This window comes from Fusarium oxysporum, chromosome 10 (genome assembly GCF_000149955.1).
Source record: "Fusarium oxysporum f. sp. lycopersici 4287 chromosome 10, whole genome shotgun sequence".
NCBI classification, from domain to species: domain Eukaryota; kingdom Fungi; phylum Ascomycota; class Sordariomycetes; order Hypocreales; family Nectriaceae; genus Fusarium; species Fusarium oxysporum.
In genome coordinates, this window is record NC_030995.1 from 299,578 (window position 1) to 314,878 (window position 15,301).

At 50.5% G+C, this 15,301-nt stretch overlaps 4 protein-coding genes across 4 annotated transcripts; 1 reads left to right on the forward strand and 3 right to left on the reverse strand.

The window, feature by feature from the left end:
• Positions 1 to 169: 169 nt before the first annotated feature.
• Positions 170 to 442, forward strand: FOXG_21234 (uncharacterized protein; the record flags this gene model as incomplete). Its single annotated transcript, XM_018401542.1, has 1 exon — positions 170 to 442. One exon carries the CDS (start codon positions 170 to 172, stop codon positions 440 to 442), a length of 273 nt encoding a protein of 90 aa, XP_018252991.1.
• Positions 443 to 714: 272 nt separating this feature from the next.
• Positions 715 to 3,357, reverse strand: FOXG_13688 (uncharacterized protein; the record flags this gene model as incomplete). Its single annotated transcript, XM_018393683.1, has 9 exons — positions 3,058 to 3,357; positions 2,909 to 3,001; positions 2,722 to 2,858; positions 2,210 to 2,660; positions 1,578 to 2,158; positions 1,449 to 1,517; positions 1,284 to 1,399; positions 1,024 to 1,228; positions 715 to 957 (listed from the first exon to the last, which is right to left on the reverse strand). Exons 1-9 carry the CDS (start codon positions 3,275 to 3,277, stop codon positions 715 to 717), a joined length of 2,115 nt encoding a protein of 704 aa, XP_018252992.1. The 5' UTR covers positions 3,278 to 3,357.
• A 637-nt stretch (positions 3,358 to 3,994) lies between these two features.
• FOXG_13689 (uncharacterized protein) lies at positions 3,995 to 10,430 on the reverse strand. Its single transcript, XM_018393684.1, has 2 exons — positions 10,139 to 10,430; positions 3,995 to 10,085 (listed from the first exon to the last, which is right to left on the reverse strand). Exon 2 carries the CDS (start codon positions 9,668 to 9,670, stop codon positions 4,145 to 4,147), a length of 5,526 nt encoding a protein of 1,841 aa, XP_018252993.1. The 5' UTR covers positions 9,671 to 10,085; positions 10,139 to 10,430; the 3' UTR covers positions 3,995 to 4,144.
• Positions 10,431 to 11,463: 1,033 nt separating this feature from the next.
• FOXG_13690 (uncharacterized protein) lies at positions 11,464 to 14,790 on the reverse strand. Its single transcript, XM_018393685.1, has one exon. It carries the CDS (start codon positions 14,653 to 14,655, stop codon positions 11,515 to 11,517), a length of 3,141 nt encoding a protein of 1,046 aa, XP_018252994.1. The 5' UTR covers positions 14,656 to 14,790; the 3' UTR covers positions 11,464 to 11,514.
• Between the last annotated feature and the right edge of the window lie 511 nt (positions 14,791 to 15,301).

The following is a 15,301-nucleotide window of genomic DNA, read 5'->3' on the forward strand; positions in this document are numbered from 1 at the left end:
GTCGCACCATCTGAGGCAATGTACTGTGCTTAGTATCGCACACGGAGTACGGGGGAGTGCAAGACACGCGGCATCGGTAGCGCTCCCTTCGGCATTACAGGGGCCTTGTCCCCTGAAGTTCGCGTGCTGTGCAGCCTAACTTAGTCTACTGGGCTAGATCAACGCGCTAATGCAGTCCCTGGGACTCAGCACACATCGGAGACGCCTCCCAATTAACCCCGCCATCAAAGTAACGCTCCGACTGAAGGCTGGGATCAATATTTTCAGCTCGCAATATCAACAAGATACCGGAAAGATAGCATTCCGCACTCAAGGACTTAATCTAGAAGCTGTAGTCACAGTCACATCCAGGGGTCACCGATGCATAGTTTCAATGTCCCGTCGCAGTCACGAGCGGGGTGAAGTTCCAGGTGCGAGCATCGCCGAGACAAGCTCTCGGTAGCCTCCCCAAGTTCTGCACTCTGAACCCGAGCTCTAATCGCCCGTAATGTGGTATACCAGGTAACGAAGCTCTTAGAAAGTGGCTACTGATGAAGACTGCGGGCAAAATGCTCCGTAGTTCGGAGGTCATTAGCGTATCAATACGAATGGGCTGTCTTACATGAGGAGACGTAGCTGAGTCCTTGAAATGGCCGGTCAAACACTGATGATGTGAAGAAACTCGAAAGAAATAGTGCAAACATATTATATGGAAACAGAATATACTAGCCAATATCAAACTTGCTGATCTCGCTGAGCCAGATCTTGCCCAAGCAACTCGTTCATCTCTTCTGGGTTGTTTTCTTCTTGATCCCCATCCACACCCGTAGACTCTAAGAGCGCTTCCACCACGGCACCATTAACGTCCCAACATGGCCAATCCCAACAAATCGCCTCCAAAGACTTGTCGAGAAGTGCTTGGAAAAGCATAGAGTTCACTCTCCTCAAAGGATACAATTCCCGCCTCTCTACGACATGCTGCGCGAGATGGTATTAGCACTCAACCATGTTATTGAACGAAATGCATCGTGGCCTCTAACTCACAGGTCTACTATTCGGGGTGTTCTCGTAGCGGTAAAGAAGTATGGGTGCTAGCCAAGTATATCGGTGGTGATCGTTTGCCATCCAATGTAGCAATGGCGCTTGCAGGAACGGATACATGATATCTGTCTTGACGACCACTGTATCGGTTTTGACGCCATTCTGTTTTACCGAGTGCAATGCAAGCCGTTTAACAAAGGCTTCATACCTGTTATATATCAGACACTTGTTCCTTGATCGATCTCACACAGTTATTTCCGTACCTCATCATGACTGTGTTGGTATCCGGGGTACCGAGGACCAGATTGTTGGCGACCTGGGAAGAGGCCAGAACTCCTCTATCAATTCCTCCATAGCTAAATGCTGACCTATGGAGCCACTGCTGTAATTAGCATTATATTCGAGAAACTCGACAGAGGCCTGCGTACCTCTGCAACCCTTCTTCTCTTCGCCTTCGCAGCGTCGGGGTAATATTCGGGATAGACTTTGGACATGGCCTGTAGATGTCAGGGTAACTGGAACCATTGCGAGTGATGCCTCACGGGAATATCACATACCACGTTTGAAGAGAACCCGTTGTCAGCTACACACCTGTCCTGTGTCGGCTGCCTCTTGCCATTTCTCGCGGCGTCAACATAGACATTCTCGACATGGGTTACCGTCTGCTCTGTCTGCCCACATCTATTGAGCAGAGCCTGAAGCTGTTCAGCGCGAAGCATGTCAGGTTCAGGATACGGATCCTGCCAGAGTGGCTTATCATGCAAACCGCTGCAGAGAAATAGCTGTACTCGATAGTCCACCATGATAACGTAGAGCCCTCCAGGATGCGCCTCGAGATTTACCCATCCCGGTCCCTGGGGTGCTTCGTTCTGGAATACGACGTTGTTGACGGAAAGGGTAGGTTTGAACTTTAGGCGTGGCGCTTCAACAACGCGTTTGACTCCCTGGAACACCTCTTCTCTCATGTTATCGAGATTGAAGCCGAAAATGCCCCGACCTTGGAGATATTTTTCTCCCACAACAATCTTGAACCCGTCTTCGAACATGTTCTGAAAGCCTTGGGGAATCACAGCATCCCAGTAGCGACCAAAAAAGTCTTTTGCCGCTAGCTTATCACCCTGCGACTTCCGCAATAGTTCTGTAAAGTTCATCAGTCCAGTCTCGGTTTCAAGGCAAAAGCATGGCTTACCTGCCCAGACGCGAAATACTTGAACATGGTCCAAGTCATCATTGTCAGAACTGAGGTTTTTGAAGAGCCTGGCAGCAAGGTTTTTCTCAGAGGTAGAACACTGAATACCTTCGACGGTCCAGCAGCGGAATGTGAGCAATGATCGCCCTTGTCGCTGAGTCTGTTCATACTCCTGTTTGGCTCCCTCTCTCTGCTGCTTAGAAGTGCCCTTAGCAATGTTTCGAAGGATTCTGGCTCGGTTGATAGCCACGCTACAATCATCATAGTAAAAGTCTGGATCACCTCTCATACGGTGGTGTACCTCTTCAAGTCGAATGAAACAGTCGCCTACCGCCGGCTCACGAGGTTTGTTCTGCGCGAGATACACAAACCGGTGATTGTCGTCTCTTTCAGGATAGTTGTTGAACCGACCGCGATACACGAGCAGTTTGTATGGGGCAAATGCTTGTGCCTGGTCAACGTTAGCTTTGCCATTGCCATATCTATGATACCGACGTATACAGATTACTTACTAATCCTACATTGCATGTGCCTTCGATTTCCATTATTGCATCCATTCCGTACACTTTCTTATACCCAAGAACACTTCCTGCATTCGAGTAAGGCGCGCATGGTAAGAACTCATAGACGTCCCCCGTGGGCATGAAGCCTACGTTGCGATTAGCTCATGCCTTTTGAGGTGAGGAAGATAATACATACAGTCATACTTGAGAACTTCAGTATAGCTGTTTAATCTCGCGAAATTGTAGTCCACGCGTTGGCAAGGTAAGGGCACGTTTTGTAATGGATAACCTGTCCATGGATGGATCAGTCAAAGCATTGGAGACCGGTTTCAATCATCGCCTTACACCCATTGGAAGGCTTTTGGGTCTTATCCTCCCTTGTCCCCCGCGGCTTGATATTGTTCCAATAGTCGCCGGTCAAATCTTTATACTTCTCCTTCTTCTTCCTTTTCTCCTCCGGCTTCCCTATCGGATGTCTTAATAGACTTGACTTGGTCTTTTCATCCGGATCATCCGAACTCTCGTTTAGGAAGCCCATCTGAGGGTCATAGTCTGCGTGGTTCATCTTCGTCGCGTTGGCTCGTTCGGAGAAGGAAAGAATTTTGTGAGTGCAGTCCGGCCACTGGTCTCTATAATTCAAATTGAAGATACTGATCTTAAACGACTTCTAGTAAGACTTTGAGAAGTTTCCGATATTGAGTTGCGCATACAAAGTGCTGTCTCGGCATTCGAGGTTTGGGATGATCGAGAAACGAAAAATGACACATTCGAAGACAGGGCAGGACAAGGCCGCTCCGAAAGAACCCCAGCAGGTCGAGACCCTTACTAGCCAGAGGGGCTCACGGGGGAGGGAATATCTAGACGGTATGGATACAGGCAGGAGTCGATAGTTCGTGGAGCTGCAGCTCAAGGGTGGGCACACACCCGGGGTACAAAAGAGGATTTGACTAGGGTGCAGGAAACAGGGCTTGCTGAAACAGACGCACTATTTCTCTGTGAAATATTCAGGTCTGGAACGAAGAGTATTGATCACAGGCCTAGACATGTCGCCGCCGGCTTCCCGGCACAGCATCGTTCTGTCTGGATATCCGGGGGATTTGGTCCATTGCACACGGCTCAAGGCTTGATTTCTCAGCGGTCTGCTCTCGTTTACTAGCTGAATGTTGAGCGTGGGCTTCTGTTTGATCATGGCTGCCTTTGTTGTGGCCTTGATACCGAATTTGCGGCACGTTTCAGATAGCTTAGTGGTGCAGTTGATATCTACTATAGACTGGGACACATGCTGGGTGATGCGATATTACGCAGATAATGATTTAAATGCATCAAAGAAAAACTAGCTGGCTCAAAGTGTGCGGATATACACAATCTCGAAAGCAACACAGAAAGAAATATGCGAACGTTGAAAACACGGCCTGTAAATCAGCAACTGTCCTTAGTTGCAAAACACTGTTGGAGGACCGATGTAGAAACGCTGCGGATCGTTCAAGATGACATCGGGCACATTATCACCAATGCCCTTGTAGGCTTTCTGCACCTTGAGGCTTTCCGCGTCATCACCACTGTGGGCCAAGCTGATGAAGCTGTCAAGTATACCCTTACGGTATGGTTTGGTTAAGAGAGGCTTAGGAGCAGCAGCCTCCTTTGCCTCTCTGGCCTCTGTCAAGAGGACTGTGTCCATGGGAGGTTTCTCCCTCTTTGCCTCAGGCTCTAAGCCCATAGCACCCTTGACACGAGACCACTTAACGCTGTCTCTAGCATTGGCATGATCGAGGTAGCGAACGGACTCCTTCTTGATTTTTCCAGGTGTCCATGTCGGTGCCGTGTGGTTCTCTAACTTTGACTTAAACACAGGGATGGACTGCTCAGGAGCAGCAGGTGCAGGAGGTACGAGAGTAGCGCCGACTAGATGTGACACTGTAGGAGGCATCCTATCAGGTCTCATGTAGTCTGCTGTATTCTCTGAGTAAGGACCCCAGTAGTTGGCTGGCAGTTGATCTTCGACCTTGGCTACTTCGCGGAAGGGGACGATCTTCTTCTCCTTGACGTCCCAGACCTTGACGCCCAGCGTCGATTTGATCTTGGCAGAATCACTTGTGTCCTTATTCATCTGCATAGGTCTGCTGATGATGGAGTTTCCACTGTACTGAGAGCCACCACGACCTTCGATTCCAATGGAGTTAGTCGGCACCGCACTTCGAACGGAAAAGATGAAGTTGTCGCTACGGACGTGCCAACGCTCTTTATCGGAAGCCACCTTGTTAGTAGAGGCTTTGCGGACTGTGTCACTCTTCTTCTTGTCATCTCCAAGAAGACCAGCCACAGCTGTGAATGTATGGGGGTTCACAATGGCGTCGTTTTCCCCCCGTCTATCACCTCCATCCTGTAGCACAAGCTCCATGAGTTCGCGGAGACTGATACGCCTCTTCTTTTCGGAGGTCCCAGAGCCAAAGCTGACAGTGAAGCTGACGACAGATAGATCAAAGTGCACCTGGCCGTGAATGGGTGGTCCTTCGAGGTGTAGAGAAGCGCCCACGTTGACAGAGATCTTCTTTCTAAAGCGCCAGACTCTGATCTCATAATACACGCCTGCGGATACTGCCATATCTGCCATGTAGTACAGAGGCCTGAGATTGACCAGAAAGTCGGCGTGGGCATCAAAGTGTGCGCCTAGAGGGCCAGCAGAGAAGACAGCCTGAAGCATTCCTCCTGCCATAACAGCTCCTGGTGTGATAGCTGCGTATGCATTACCAGTGACCCTGAGGTTTGAGCTGAGCGTCCACGAGATACCCAATCGCTGTGGACGAGGGTAATGCGCTGGAACTTGGTACATAGGATGGTAACCACCAAAACTGACGACCCAGTCGCCTGAATGTGGGTTATTCTTGCCGAACCAACTTCTAATGGCAAAGCCACCAGAGGGACGGCAATCCTTGTTGAGAATGAAAGAAGTGGGATTGATGAGACCGTCAACTGAGAGCTCGCCATGGACAAGGTCGAGTTTGCCAACCACAGAGAGATCAATGAGAACAAGAGCCTTATCTGGACTAGCACGTCGAGGGAGAGTAGCAGTCGCACGAGCGATCAATCCAATATCAGTCTGGTTCGGACCAAGAGCCACTGTTGCAACAGCACGCATGTCGATAGCCTCACATGCTCGAATGACAAGACCAAGTGCCATCCAGATGGATCCCATGCTGGGTGTCACAAAGGCGCCAGGACCTGTCAACGACTGGACAGCTTGGTTCATATTGAAGCCTCCCGCCTGGTCAAAACCCTGAATGAGTGGGAATGTTGACAACTGCTCCACCGTGGGTAGTCGAAGACGTGAGTTGTAACCAAAACCAGCCATAAGGCCACGAACTTCTGCCCATCCCACAGTGAAAATGAGTCCTTCCATCATAGCATAGATGAAGAATGAGTCATATTCTGGTGTGCCATTTGCAGTGTTGGCTGGTAGTTGTTCGTACATGCCAAGTGCTGCAATGGAAAAGGTGCTTAATGAGATGGCGACACCTCCAAAGTATGCTTTTGTACCGGGCTTGTGGTGCAAAGCACCTGCGATTTGGATCGGCATACGAGTGAAGGCCATGTCGAACCCCTCTACCTCGACATCAATAGGGACATGGAGAATGTCGTGCAGTCCGTGGATCTGCTTGGAGTCGAGTCTGACAACGAGGTTTAGACCCTGGATGCCGGCGCTAATGGGTCCGATGAGAACACTAGCATCAAGATGAATGCGCAAGACGCCGCCTTCATAGGACAATGAGATTCCGGAGAGCGTGAGAGGTCCCTTCTTCTTCTCAAGTGCGGCTGTGGTCGCGGGCGCGCCACCGCTGGGAACAACTGCTTCTGTGGATGGTTTCTTCTCTTGGACGGGAGCAGGGGTTGCCTTGGAGCCAGGAGTGACTGCACCTGCTGGAGTTGCCTTCTTCTTCTCCTGCTTATCTTGGCCGAAGACATGGTCAAGGAAGACGCCCTGACTACTAACAAGACGGAAGTGAAACCCTTCAGATAGCTCCTTATCCTCAGGTCTCATCTTGAATGGCTGTTTCTTGAACATATCTGCACTTCCGTTCAGTGTAATGATGTCCTCCTGTGTGAACATGGTGTTGACCCAAAGGAACTCAAGGGCATCAAACGGTATGTCCAAGTTTCCGATGATGGGTAGCTTCGATATGGAAGGTAGAGGTCCCAGAGACACGCGTATCATTCTCTTGATGGGTGAGGGCTTATCTGCCTTTCCGGTGATAGGAACTAACTGAGCAAATTGGACGTGAAGCATGCCAAACTTGAGCTCTGCACCGAAAACGAGATGTGATTTTGTACCATTCAGGCGGGTCACCACAACATCGAACTTGTCGTCACCAGAGCTGGATGCTTTAAACGTTGTTCCAGTGACAAAGTCTGGCAGGACGTCTAGGACTTCCCGGCCCAAGAGCTTCTGCACAGCGTCACCGAGCGTGAACTCCTTAGACGCCTTGCCAACTACTGTAGTTTCTTTATGGAGATTGGCAGTGAGAGACCAATTGTTAGCATCCTTACGCTCGAAAACTGTCTCCAGCAGAATATTAGAGATCTTGAGGTCCGCTTGAAAGCCGACCTTGGTTGGCTGGCCCTTACCCGCCGTGATGTCGAAAGCGATGCGCTGCAGCTCAATGCTTTCAAGGATAGACATCGCACGCGTCTTCTCTTCACCTACAGCGAACAAGGAATGTAGAGCAGTCATGGGTATATGCGATGCATGCGCACTGAATGACACCAGGCTATCTTCTGACGAGTACGTTATCATTGCCTCCAACAACGCTGGCGGATCACCTTCCTTGAGGGGGAGAAGGGTGACGGCTCCGTCAAGAACGATATTTAGGGCCTTTGATGCGTATACGTAGTTGACAGAGAATCCTAGCATGGTGTGATCGATCTGTAAAGAGGGAATCTTTGAAGGGTCTGAGACGACTGAAGTCTCGGTTGGCTTTCCGATCAAAGCTTCAAGGCGGCCACTGACGCGCAGACTCTGATTAGAGACATAGAGATCGGCCTCGGTAATTTCAGTGGGAACGCCGAACGGCAGGTTCTGCACGAAACTACTGTCGAGGCAGCGTAGCGACATGAACGGCTCTGACGGGTCAAGATAAGAGAATTTGTCCCATCGCTCGTAGTCAAGATAGTACTGCAGTGGAGGGTTGCCCTGTCCCAATACGTTTCCAACACCGCTGAACTCACACTCGCCTGAGAACTCGCCAGTGCCCTTGGTCCAGGTGAACTCCATAGTGAAGACTGAATGTTTGTCCTTCGGTACAAGTACTTGCATTGAAGCTTCGAGCTCCAAGCGCATACCGGCCAGAGTCATACCACCAGCCTCGTTGTTCTGAAGTGTGACGGTCACTCTTCTCCAGTAAATGTGAGACGTACTGGCATTCTGAGTCTTGGATCCGTGACCAGTATTGGCAAGAATCTTCTCCAGATCGTCAATGGCATTGCCCACTTCAGTACAGGTCTTCTTGACCCAGGCCTTAAGAGCTGCCCACTGAAGCGCTTTGGAATAGCACACAAAAAAGACATTGATATGATCCTCTCCGATCGACACATACATACCCATCGCACGCTTCTCGCCATTAAAATCTGGCTCTGCAGCAATGATGAGCTCTCCCACTGTGAAGGCATCTCCCCAAGGACCAGATGATGGAGACACAGTCCTCTTGGCAATGACGGACATGGGAGGGATGTGGTCGTCCCAGCCAGAGAGATATTTGTCCAGTTTCTTGACTATTCCTTCTTTGAGGTCGAGGGAGGCTTCGAGGCGGATACAGCATCCAGATCCTGATCCGGGGATGTACCACATTGCGTTGCGAGCTGGAGTACCAGCTAAGCCACCAAATGTGATCTTGGTCTCTTTAAGCAATGCCTTGAGCCAGGTCTTGGGGTTTATATGAGCGACTGCACAAAGATCGGCAAGATTCTCGAATCCACCGTTGGCAGAACTGATCTCTAAGCCCAGAAGGAGATGGCCCGGGTACCGATCAATACCAGTACAAGTGGTGATACTACTATCTTTTGATACATTGGTAAACCCAGTTTCAAACTCTTCGTTGAGAACTTTGGCATCGGTAGAGAACACAAGCGAAGCGCTGTTATCTTTGGAGACCTTGACCTTGAGACCGGTCATTTCGAGAGATTTGCCATCCGAGCCGAGTTTCAAGTTGACATCAGCACTCTGAAGGTAAGATGCATTTTCGTCAAGTTTCCAAGCTGAGCTAAAGTCTCGTCTCAGAGGATCACTCAACGACAGCTTAAATTCGCTTATATTAGCCTTGATTGCTTCCAAGGAAGTCTCAAAGAGTATGGGTCCTGACGAAGTCAGAAACGCTTGAGTGCCGGTGTCTGGGGTTGAGAAGACGATGTGATCAGATGGAACGGTACCAGCGCTGATACCTGGTGTTGCACTGCGGATCTGAGTCGTTTGGCCCGGTTGCTGCGAGCATGTACTGGTCTTTGAGGGGCACAAAATGTTGCGGAGGGGAAGGGAAGCTTGGGGCGGTTGTAGCTGGGTTCGTAATGGGCGCCACGGCCGAACCACCAGGGACTGAGGGTGGTGGGAGGACCTTTGGCTCACTCGACGTTGGAGGAGCCGCAGGTAGAGTTGCAACACCTCCAGCATGGGTAGGTTGCTGGGTAGCCGGTCCTGATTGCACGGGCCCATCAGGCTTTTCAGGATTTGGGGCAGATATAACTGCAGTCCCAGGTCCGGCGACAGTTCCTGGTGCCACAGGGCCAGCAGAAGGAGATGCCAACCTTGGATTTGTGGTCGTAACTGGAGGCGACACTCCACCTGGTATCTGGACGTTACCTGGCGTTGGGGCTGTGGTAGGCAAGCTGGTTGATGGGCTACCAGAACCAATCCCCCCAGTCTTGTCACTTCCAGTCTTGTCACCTCCAGTCTGTCCCGGAAGTACAGGTACATCTCCTACAGAAGGCGGGACTGATCCAGTAGTCGAGTGTGTACCCGACGATGCATAACGAGAGCCTCCAGATGGGGCTCGAGGCCGCTTGTCAACATCGCCAACCCTTCCTATCACCGGCCGACCATGACCGAGTGATCGTCTACCCGGTTTGGCACGACGCGGAACGTCACCACGCGGTTCATCATCTTCCAACCATTTCTTAACTTGGCGATGCCTGTGGCGCTGACCATTGTTATGCCCGGAAAGGTCATCAAAATCGGCATCTAATGAAGCCTGGTCCTGTTTACGCTTGACTGTAGAGCGTGTCCAGTCCCTCTCTCCAAAGAAACGCCCAGGAGTGCTCACGACTCTAATACCGCCAGCAGCCTCTGCTTGTGTGTTCTCATCAGAGTCTGAGCTCTTTGAAGTTATAGACTAATCATCCTCAATTAACTTTATGTTTGCGACTTTGGGATGAGTTAACTTACACGAGTTTGGAGCGTGACTAGCCTTCCAGACTTGTTGAGCAGGCTGCCTCGCCCAACTAATGTCGAAGCAATAAGCTCATCAGCGCTGAATACAAATGTCTTATCTACCAGTGTTTCTTGCTGATCTGGTAGTGACGGCGGCCATTTGTCGCTGGCCGATCGTCTTCCATGAACGTGGTGGGCCATTGTATCTTCGCCAAAGCTGTGATGCTCGGGATGAGCATTCGTCTGCTATGGAAAGAGAATTAGATCAGAAAGACGCCAGGCCGATATTACAGTCTGCTACTCGGGGAGTTGCATGAGATGAACGAGCAGCTGCTCAATCCCACGCAGGCCGAGTATAATCCATTGCTGATCAGGCCGGACAACCCCAGACTACAAGCTATTTCGGATACAGCATTCAGCCACGGCCTAGAACACTAACTTCACCCCTGCTCGTGTAAGTCACTTGAACGGCATCAAGGTTTCAATTGCTCAGGTGCGAGAGAGCCAGTACTCCCCAATCGGCATATGCAGCTTTCTTCCCGCCATCACATATTATTCGAGACATGCAGCAACTAGCTCCAATTGTAAGACCGGAGTTTCCGCCATTTGATAAGTCAATGCGTGAATCGATAGTCTACGGGAGCGGGCGCTTGCGTATAGCATCAGCCGTTGGTTCATGTCATGGCGTTGAGATGTTCACGCGATGTGGGCGTCGGTGCGGCCCTCAGGGGAGCTACATGATAGGGCGGCGTAAACGAGCGCTGAGGCTAGTCTGCTCTTCTTCTGGCCTAGACGCAACGAAACTATCGAAAGGAGCATGTTCCACGTGGAGGGCAAGGCCATTTTGGGATAGCAAATGGAGAGCTGAGCTTTAGCTGCATGCAGGGTCTCGAACCATTTTCTCCGGGGCGTGCGAGACAAGCTTTTAGGGGTTTGGCGTCGAGACCATTGACTTTACAGGGGTATGTACCCTAAGCTCACTGTGTAAGGGCCCTGTGAGAATTTTTAGGATCAACTAGAGCCGGGGCTGATCTTGGCTGAGCCATCTACCCTAGGCTGCCTCTCAATAGGATACTGAGGTGCTTCTATGCTGAATGAGCAGCCACCGAGGTGAGTAAAGAAGCTGAGGTCTATGGGAAAATGTTGAAGATAAAGATCTCTGTAAAGTTTTATCCTGTTATGCTGTAACAATTGAGCGATTCGTGGTGATAGTGACTTTGAGATATTTTGATAAAATGTGGGACTCGAGCTTGCTTGTTCGTCATGTCCCTTAACTTATGAAATACGAAAAATTGTGATTGTTCTGATCCAAACATAACAAGGTACTTCATTCGAGGTAGCTTCAGTAATGACCTCCGAATAAATATTGAATATGTACGAAATACCCCAGATTATTCCTTGCGCAGCATCCATGAATCCTTAACTTCGGTCGTAGTTAACACAGAAACTTCCTTACCATCAGCATTCTTACTCTTCTGCCACCTCCCATAAATCTCCTTCGTCTTAATTTCAACATCGTTTCCTACAACACCATTAACAGTCGCCCTCACTAGCATAAAACTAGCGTCCAAGCCATTTGAAAATACAGCACCCCCTCCAGTTGTCCCACGAGGCTTCAAATGAATCACCAATTCAGCAGCCAACTCTTTCGTAGCCGCTCTATGTGTCGTGGCCGCGATCCACTGCTGTCGTGGCCCAATGGCGCGTACGGTAGGTAACGGCGCCAGGTGGTCAAGAAGATGGGATGCATCTTCTCCAATGGGGATGGTGACTTCGATGGCAAATACTTCTGTTCCAGCTGGGAGATTATTGGGCGCAGTGCTGGCTTTGATAGAGAAGACAATGTGTTGAGGCGTGTTGGACTGCGCTGGTATGCTGCGGCCTGGGGAGTCTTGAGAAAAGGCCAGTTTTGAGAACCATGACTTGTTGGCTTCTATGTTCTCAGGCAAATGATTAATCGCCGGGTCGCGAGTATCTTCTTCAGGCACAGTCTGCTCAGGGAGGATACTTCGAGGCAGGCTCTCTTTGCCAGCCGTCACATTGAAGGTGAGTGTCACACAGTGATCACTCTCCAGTAACTGCGTCGCGATGTACACCACTTTCGAGTCTGCTTTTGGCTTGGCCCAGACCCGCTCTTTGTTCTGATCAATGAAGTAGTCCATCATATTGACCAGGAGATGAGGAGTGAGGATACCGGTGTCGTGATTCCAGATGGGCTTGATGGGGAAACCAGAAGGACTGATGACGCCCGTTCTACTCCACTCGATTTTCTTTTCCACTTCAGCTTGTGGCAAAGCGTTTTTGAACTTGTCCGTCATCGTCAAGAATGGCTTCATCTCGCAGGTGAATTCCATAGAATCCTTCTTGACATCTCCCAAACTGTAGCGTTGTTGATGTGGCGGTAGCTTAAGCTGGACCTTGTAGTCTACCAACTTTTGTCCCTGGCCTCTTGCGACAAGGCAGAGGATCATGTCCTCGTTACGTGTTCGGTACGCGCAGCTCAGAGGAGTGGGGTCGTTTGAGCCTGGTAGCTTGGTAGTGATGTTCATCTCGAGATCGGGAAAAGACTCCACGATACCACTGCGGACGATGAAGCCCGAGCCACCGATTTGTACACGATCGGCTGGCGCCTTTCCCAGATACAAATTGAAAGCCCAGCGAATGAGATCGCGGACAGGATCACTACCTCCTCCCATAGTGTTGGCCAGACTCATCGCACCATCGACCAAAGCATCGATCCAAGTATCATCGACGAGAAAACAGTTGACGCTTTCTTTCTCAAGGACAGCTGGATCTGGGAATAGATACGTAGCTGGGACTAGCTTTAGAGACATGAGATTGTCGATGAGCCAATTGAACACGAGACCCAACTGAGGAATTGAAGAAACGACGGGCTTAGCCTGGCATAGTTCCAGAGTCTTATCTTCAAGCCAGGGCTTGGCTGCACTTTCAAGATGTCTGCGCAGTTTCTCAAAGGTCATCACGCCTGGCGCTGCGGCCATGGATGTCGCTGGAGGAGAAGGGACTTGCCATCTTAGATCTCCATCTCTCGGCAGACCCTTCATCTTTGCCGCCACAGAGCCCTTGAAAAGCCCATCAAGTTTCGACAACGCGCTGGCAACAACGTCGTCCGCCTTGTGCATGAGTTTTGCAGCCTCATCCTCTGCCTCCTTAGACTTCGTGGCAGCTCCCTCATTCTCTGCGAACTTGGACTTGGTTACGGCTTTCATGCACGGCTTTCGACGGAGGTAGGCAATGGCCGTTGAAAACTTGGCGTCGCGACCTGCCAGTGTTCGGCCCAGCTCCCAGGCCGTATTGTACGAGATGTCGAGAATTCTCGCTGACGTGTCAATGATTTGCAGGTCAGTTCCGTGTACACTTGACTTGATGCGCGCTTTGCGCGATGACTTAGGGATAAGCGGTCCTCGGTACAGCGCCATGGATGATTCACCGGCAATGTCGCGATGACGGACGATAGTGTATCCCTCTGTGACCCTTCGACGGACCCATGCAGCCGACGGATCGTCTGGACTATTGGGATCTGTTGCCTTAAGCTTGATCGCCAGCGGGCGTATGCTTTTATCATCAGCGAGATTCTTGAACATCTCAAGAGAATGATCCGCATTGTTCTTCTCCCAGGTGAATGTCCAGGAAAACAGAGAAACAAGTGCAACTGTTGCTGAGGCCTCACTCGCAGCTCTCCAGTCGATGCGACTGCCTAAGGTCTCAATTGAGACGATGTGCGCATATACTTTGACAGGCTCTCCACCTAGGGTATAAGGACGTGCTCGATGACCGATAAGCGTGCTGAGTTTGTTCGTAACATGACCGCTCTCGTCCTTGACACCGCTATCTGTCATGTACGTGAGGAGTTTATAGCGGTCCAACTCCGGCCCAGCTTGTTGTCCCGTCTTGCCTGTTGAGTCTTGACGCTCAAAATACATCTTGAAAGCGCTGCTCTTGACAAACAGGAAATCAGCAGTAGCAGGTGATCCATCACTTTTGACCGGAACATCAGCGTCGGAATAGTTCTCCTTGTGACACCACTTTGAGCGATTGCTGTTGAAAAGACTCAAAGGAAGTGTAAAAGATCTAGTACCCGAGGGCTTCGCAGCGCTGGTCACCTCCGGAGGCACGCACAGATCCTCGTCTGTAAAGAGAAGCAAAGCAATCCATGGCGTTGGCGCAGTGCCTGGATCATACGTTTGCGACCGTTCCCAAGGTGTAGCTCCTTTGAGAACGACATGAGGAAGCGTCGTTGCACTCACGGTGCGCAAGTTTGGCGGATAGAATGAGTGAACGAGGTCTGGTGCTATGGCATACGGTTGACATGCCTTGACTGTGATGGGTTGTGTCGATACCAGCTTCTCAGTCTCGTCGCCTGCTTTGACATCTTGAGTCGTGATGATCTCGTATTCTCCCGGAGGCATGGGAGGGATCTCATATGCGTAGAGACGAGCTTTTGCGTCGGCATTGTCGTAAGCAGTTGAACTGCTGGACGATGCCGTCGCGATTGGCTTCGTATTAGACATACTGCCGGTTCACCTGAGAAAGATGGTGATGGTACAAGTGGCAGTAAAATGTTCAATCAAGGCCCGTTGGCCAGGCTCAACTGCAGAATCGATTGAGGTGCCTCTGATAGAGAATGAGTATGAAGGCTTCACGACACAGGGCATTCAGAGCTTACACGAAGCAGACGTCTCAATGGCAATCAACTTCTCCATGGTGCCAATCTCACCAAGGAATGTGTAATTCTCGATAGACGATTTGTGTCTAGACTCAAGCCCATGTTCACTGCATCTATACCCCTGCCAAGCGGGACATAGCTGAGATTCTCAGAACGTGAGACCTGCATCAAAACTATCGAAATAGTAAATCACGCGCCTGGGGAACTTGCCCGTTTAGAACCTCAGCGGATACGGCGTTCCCGTTTCGGTTGAGCAACACTCTTGTCGGAGGCAAATCGATGCATACGCCCTGAGCTAGTGATTGGAGCTAGGCGTTTCTTAGCGAGCGTCCCAGCTCCCGGGCCGCTAGTGGCCGTTCAGCCAGCCGCTATAAGGGGAAATAGGGAGACGCTAACCAGGCATTTAGTGGTGTGTGCCGTTCTTCCCGTAGGCCTCTTGGGGGGAAATGTTCCGTCGAGGAGGAGAAGTACACCGTGTGTTACGCACTGTT

What these genes read in the sequence shown, in the direction of transcription:
- FOXG_13689 (XM_018393684.1), bottom strand. Translation starts at nt 9,670, where the DNA reads ATGTACCTGTACTTCCGGGACAGACTGGAGGTGACAAGACTGGAAGTG.
- FOXG_13690 (XM_018393685.1), bottom strand. Translation starts at nt 14,655, where the DNA reads ATGTCTAATACGAAGCCAATCGCGACGGCATCGTCCAGCAGTTCAACT.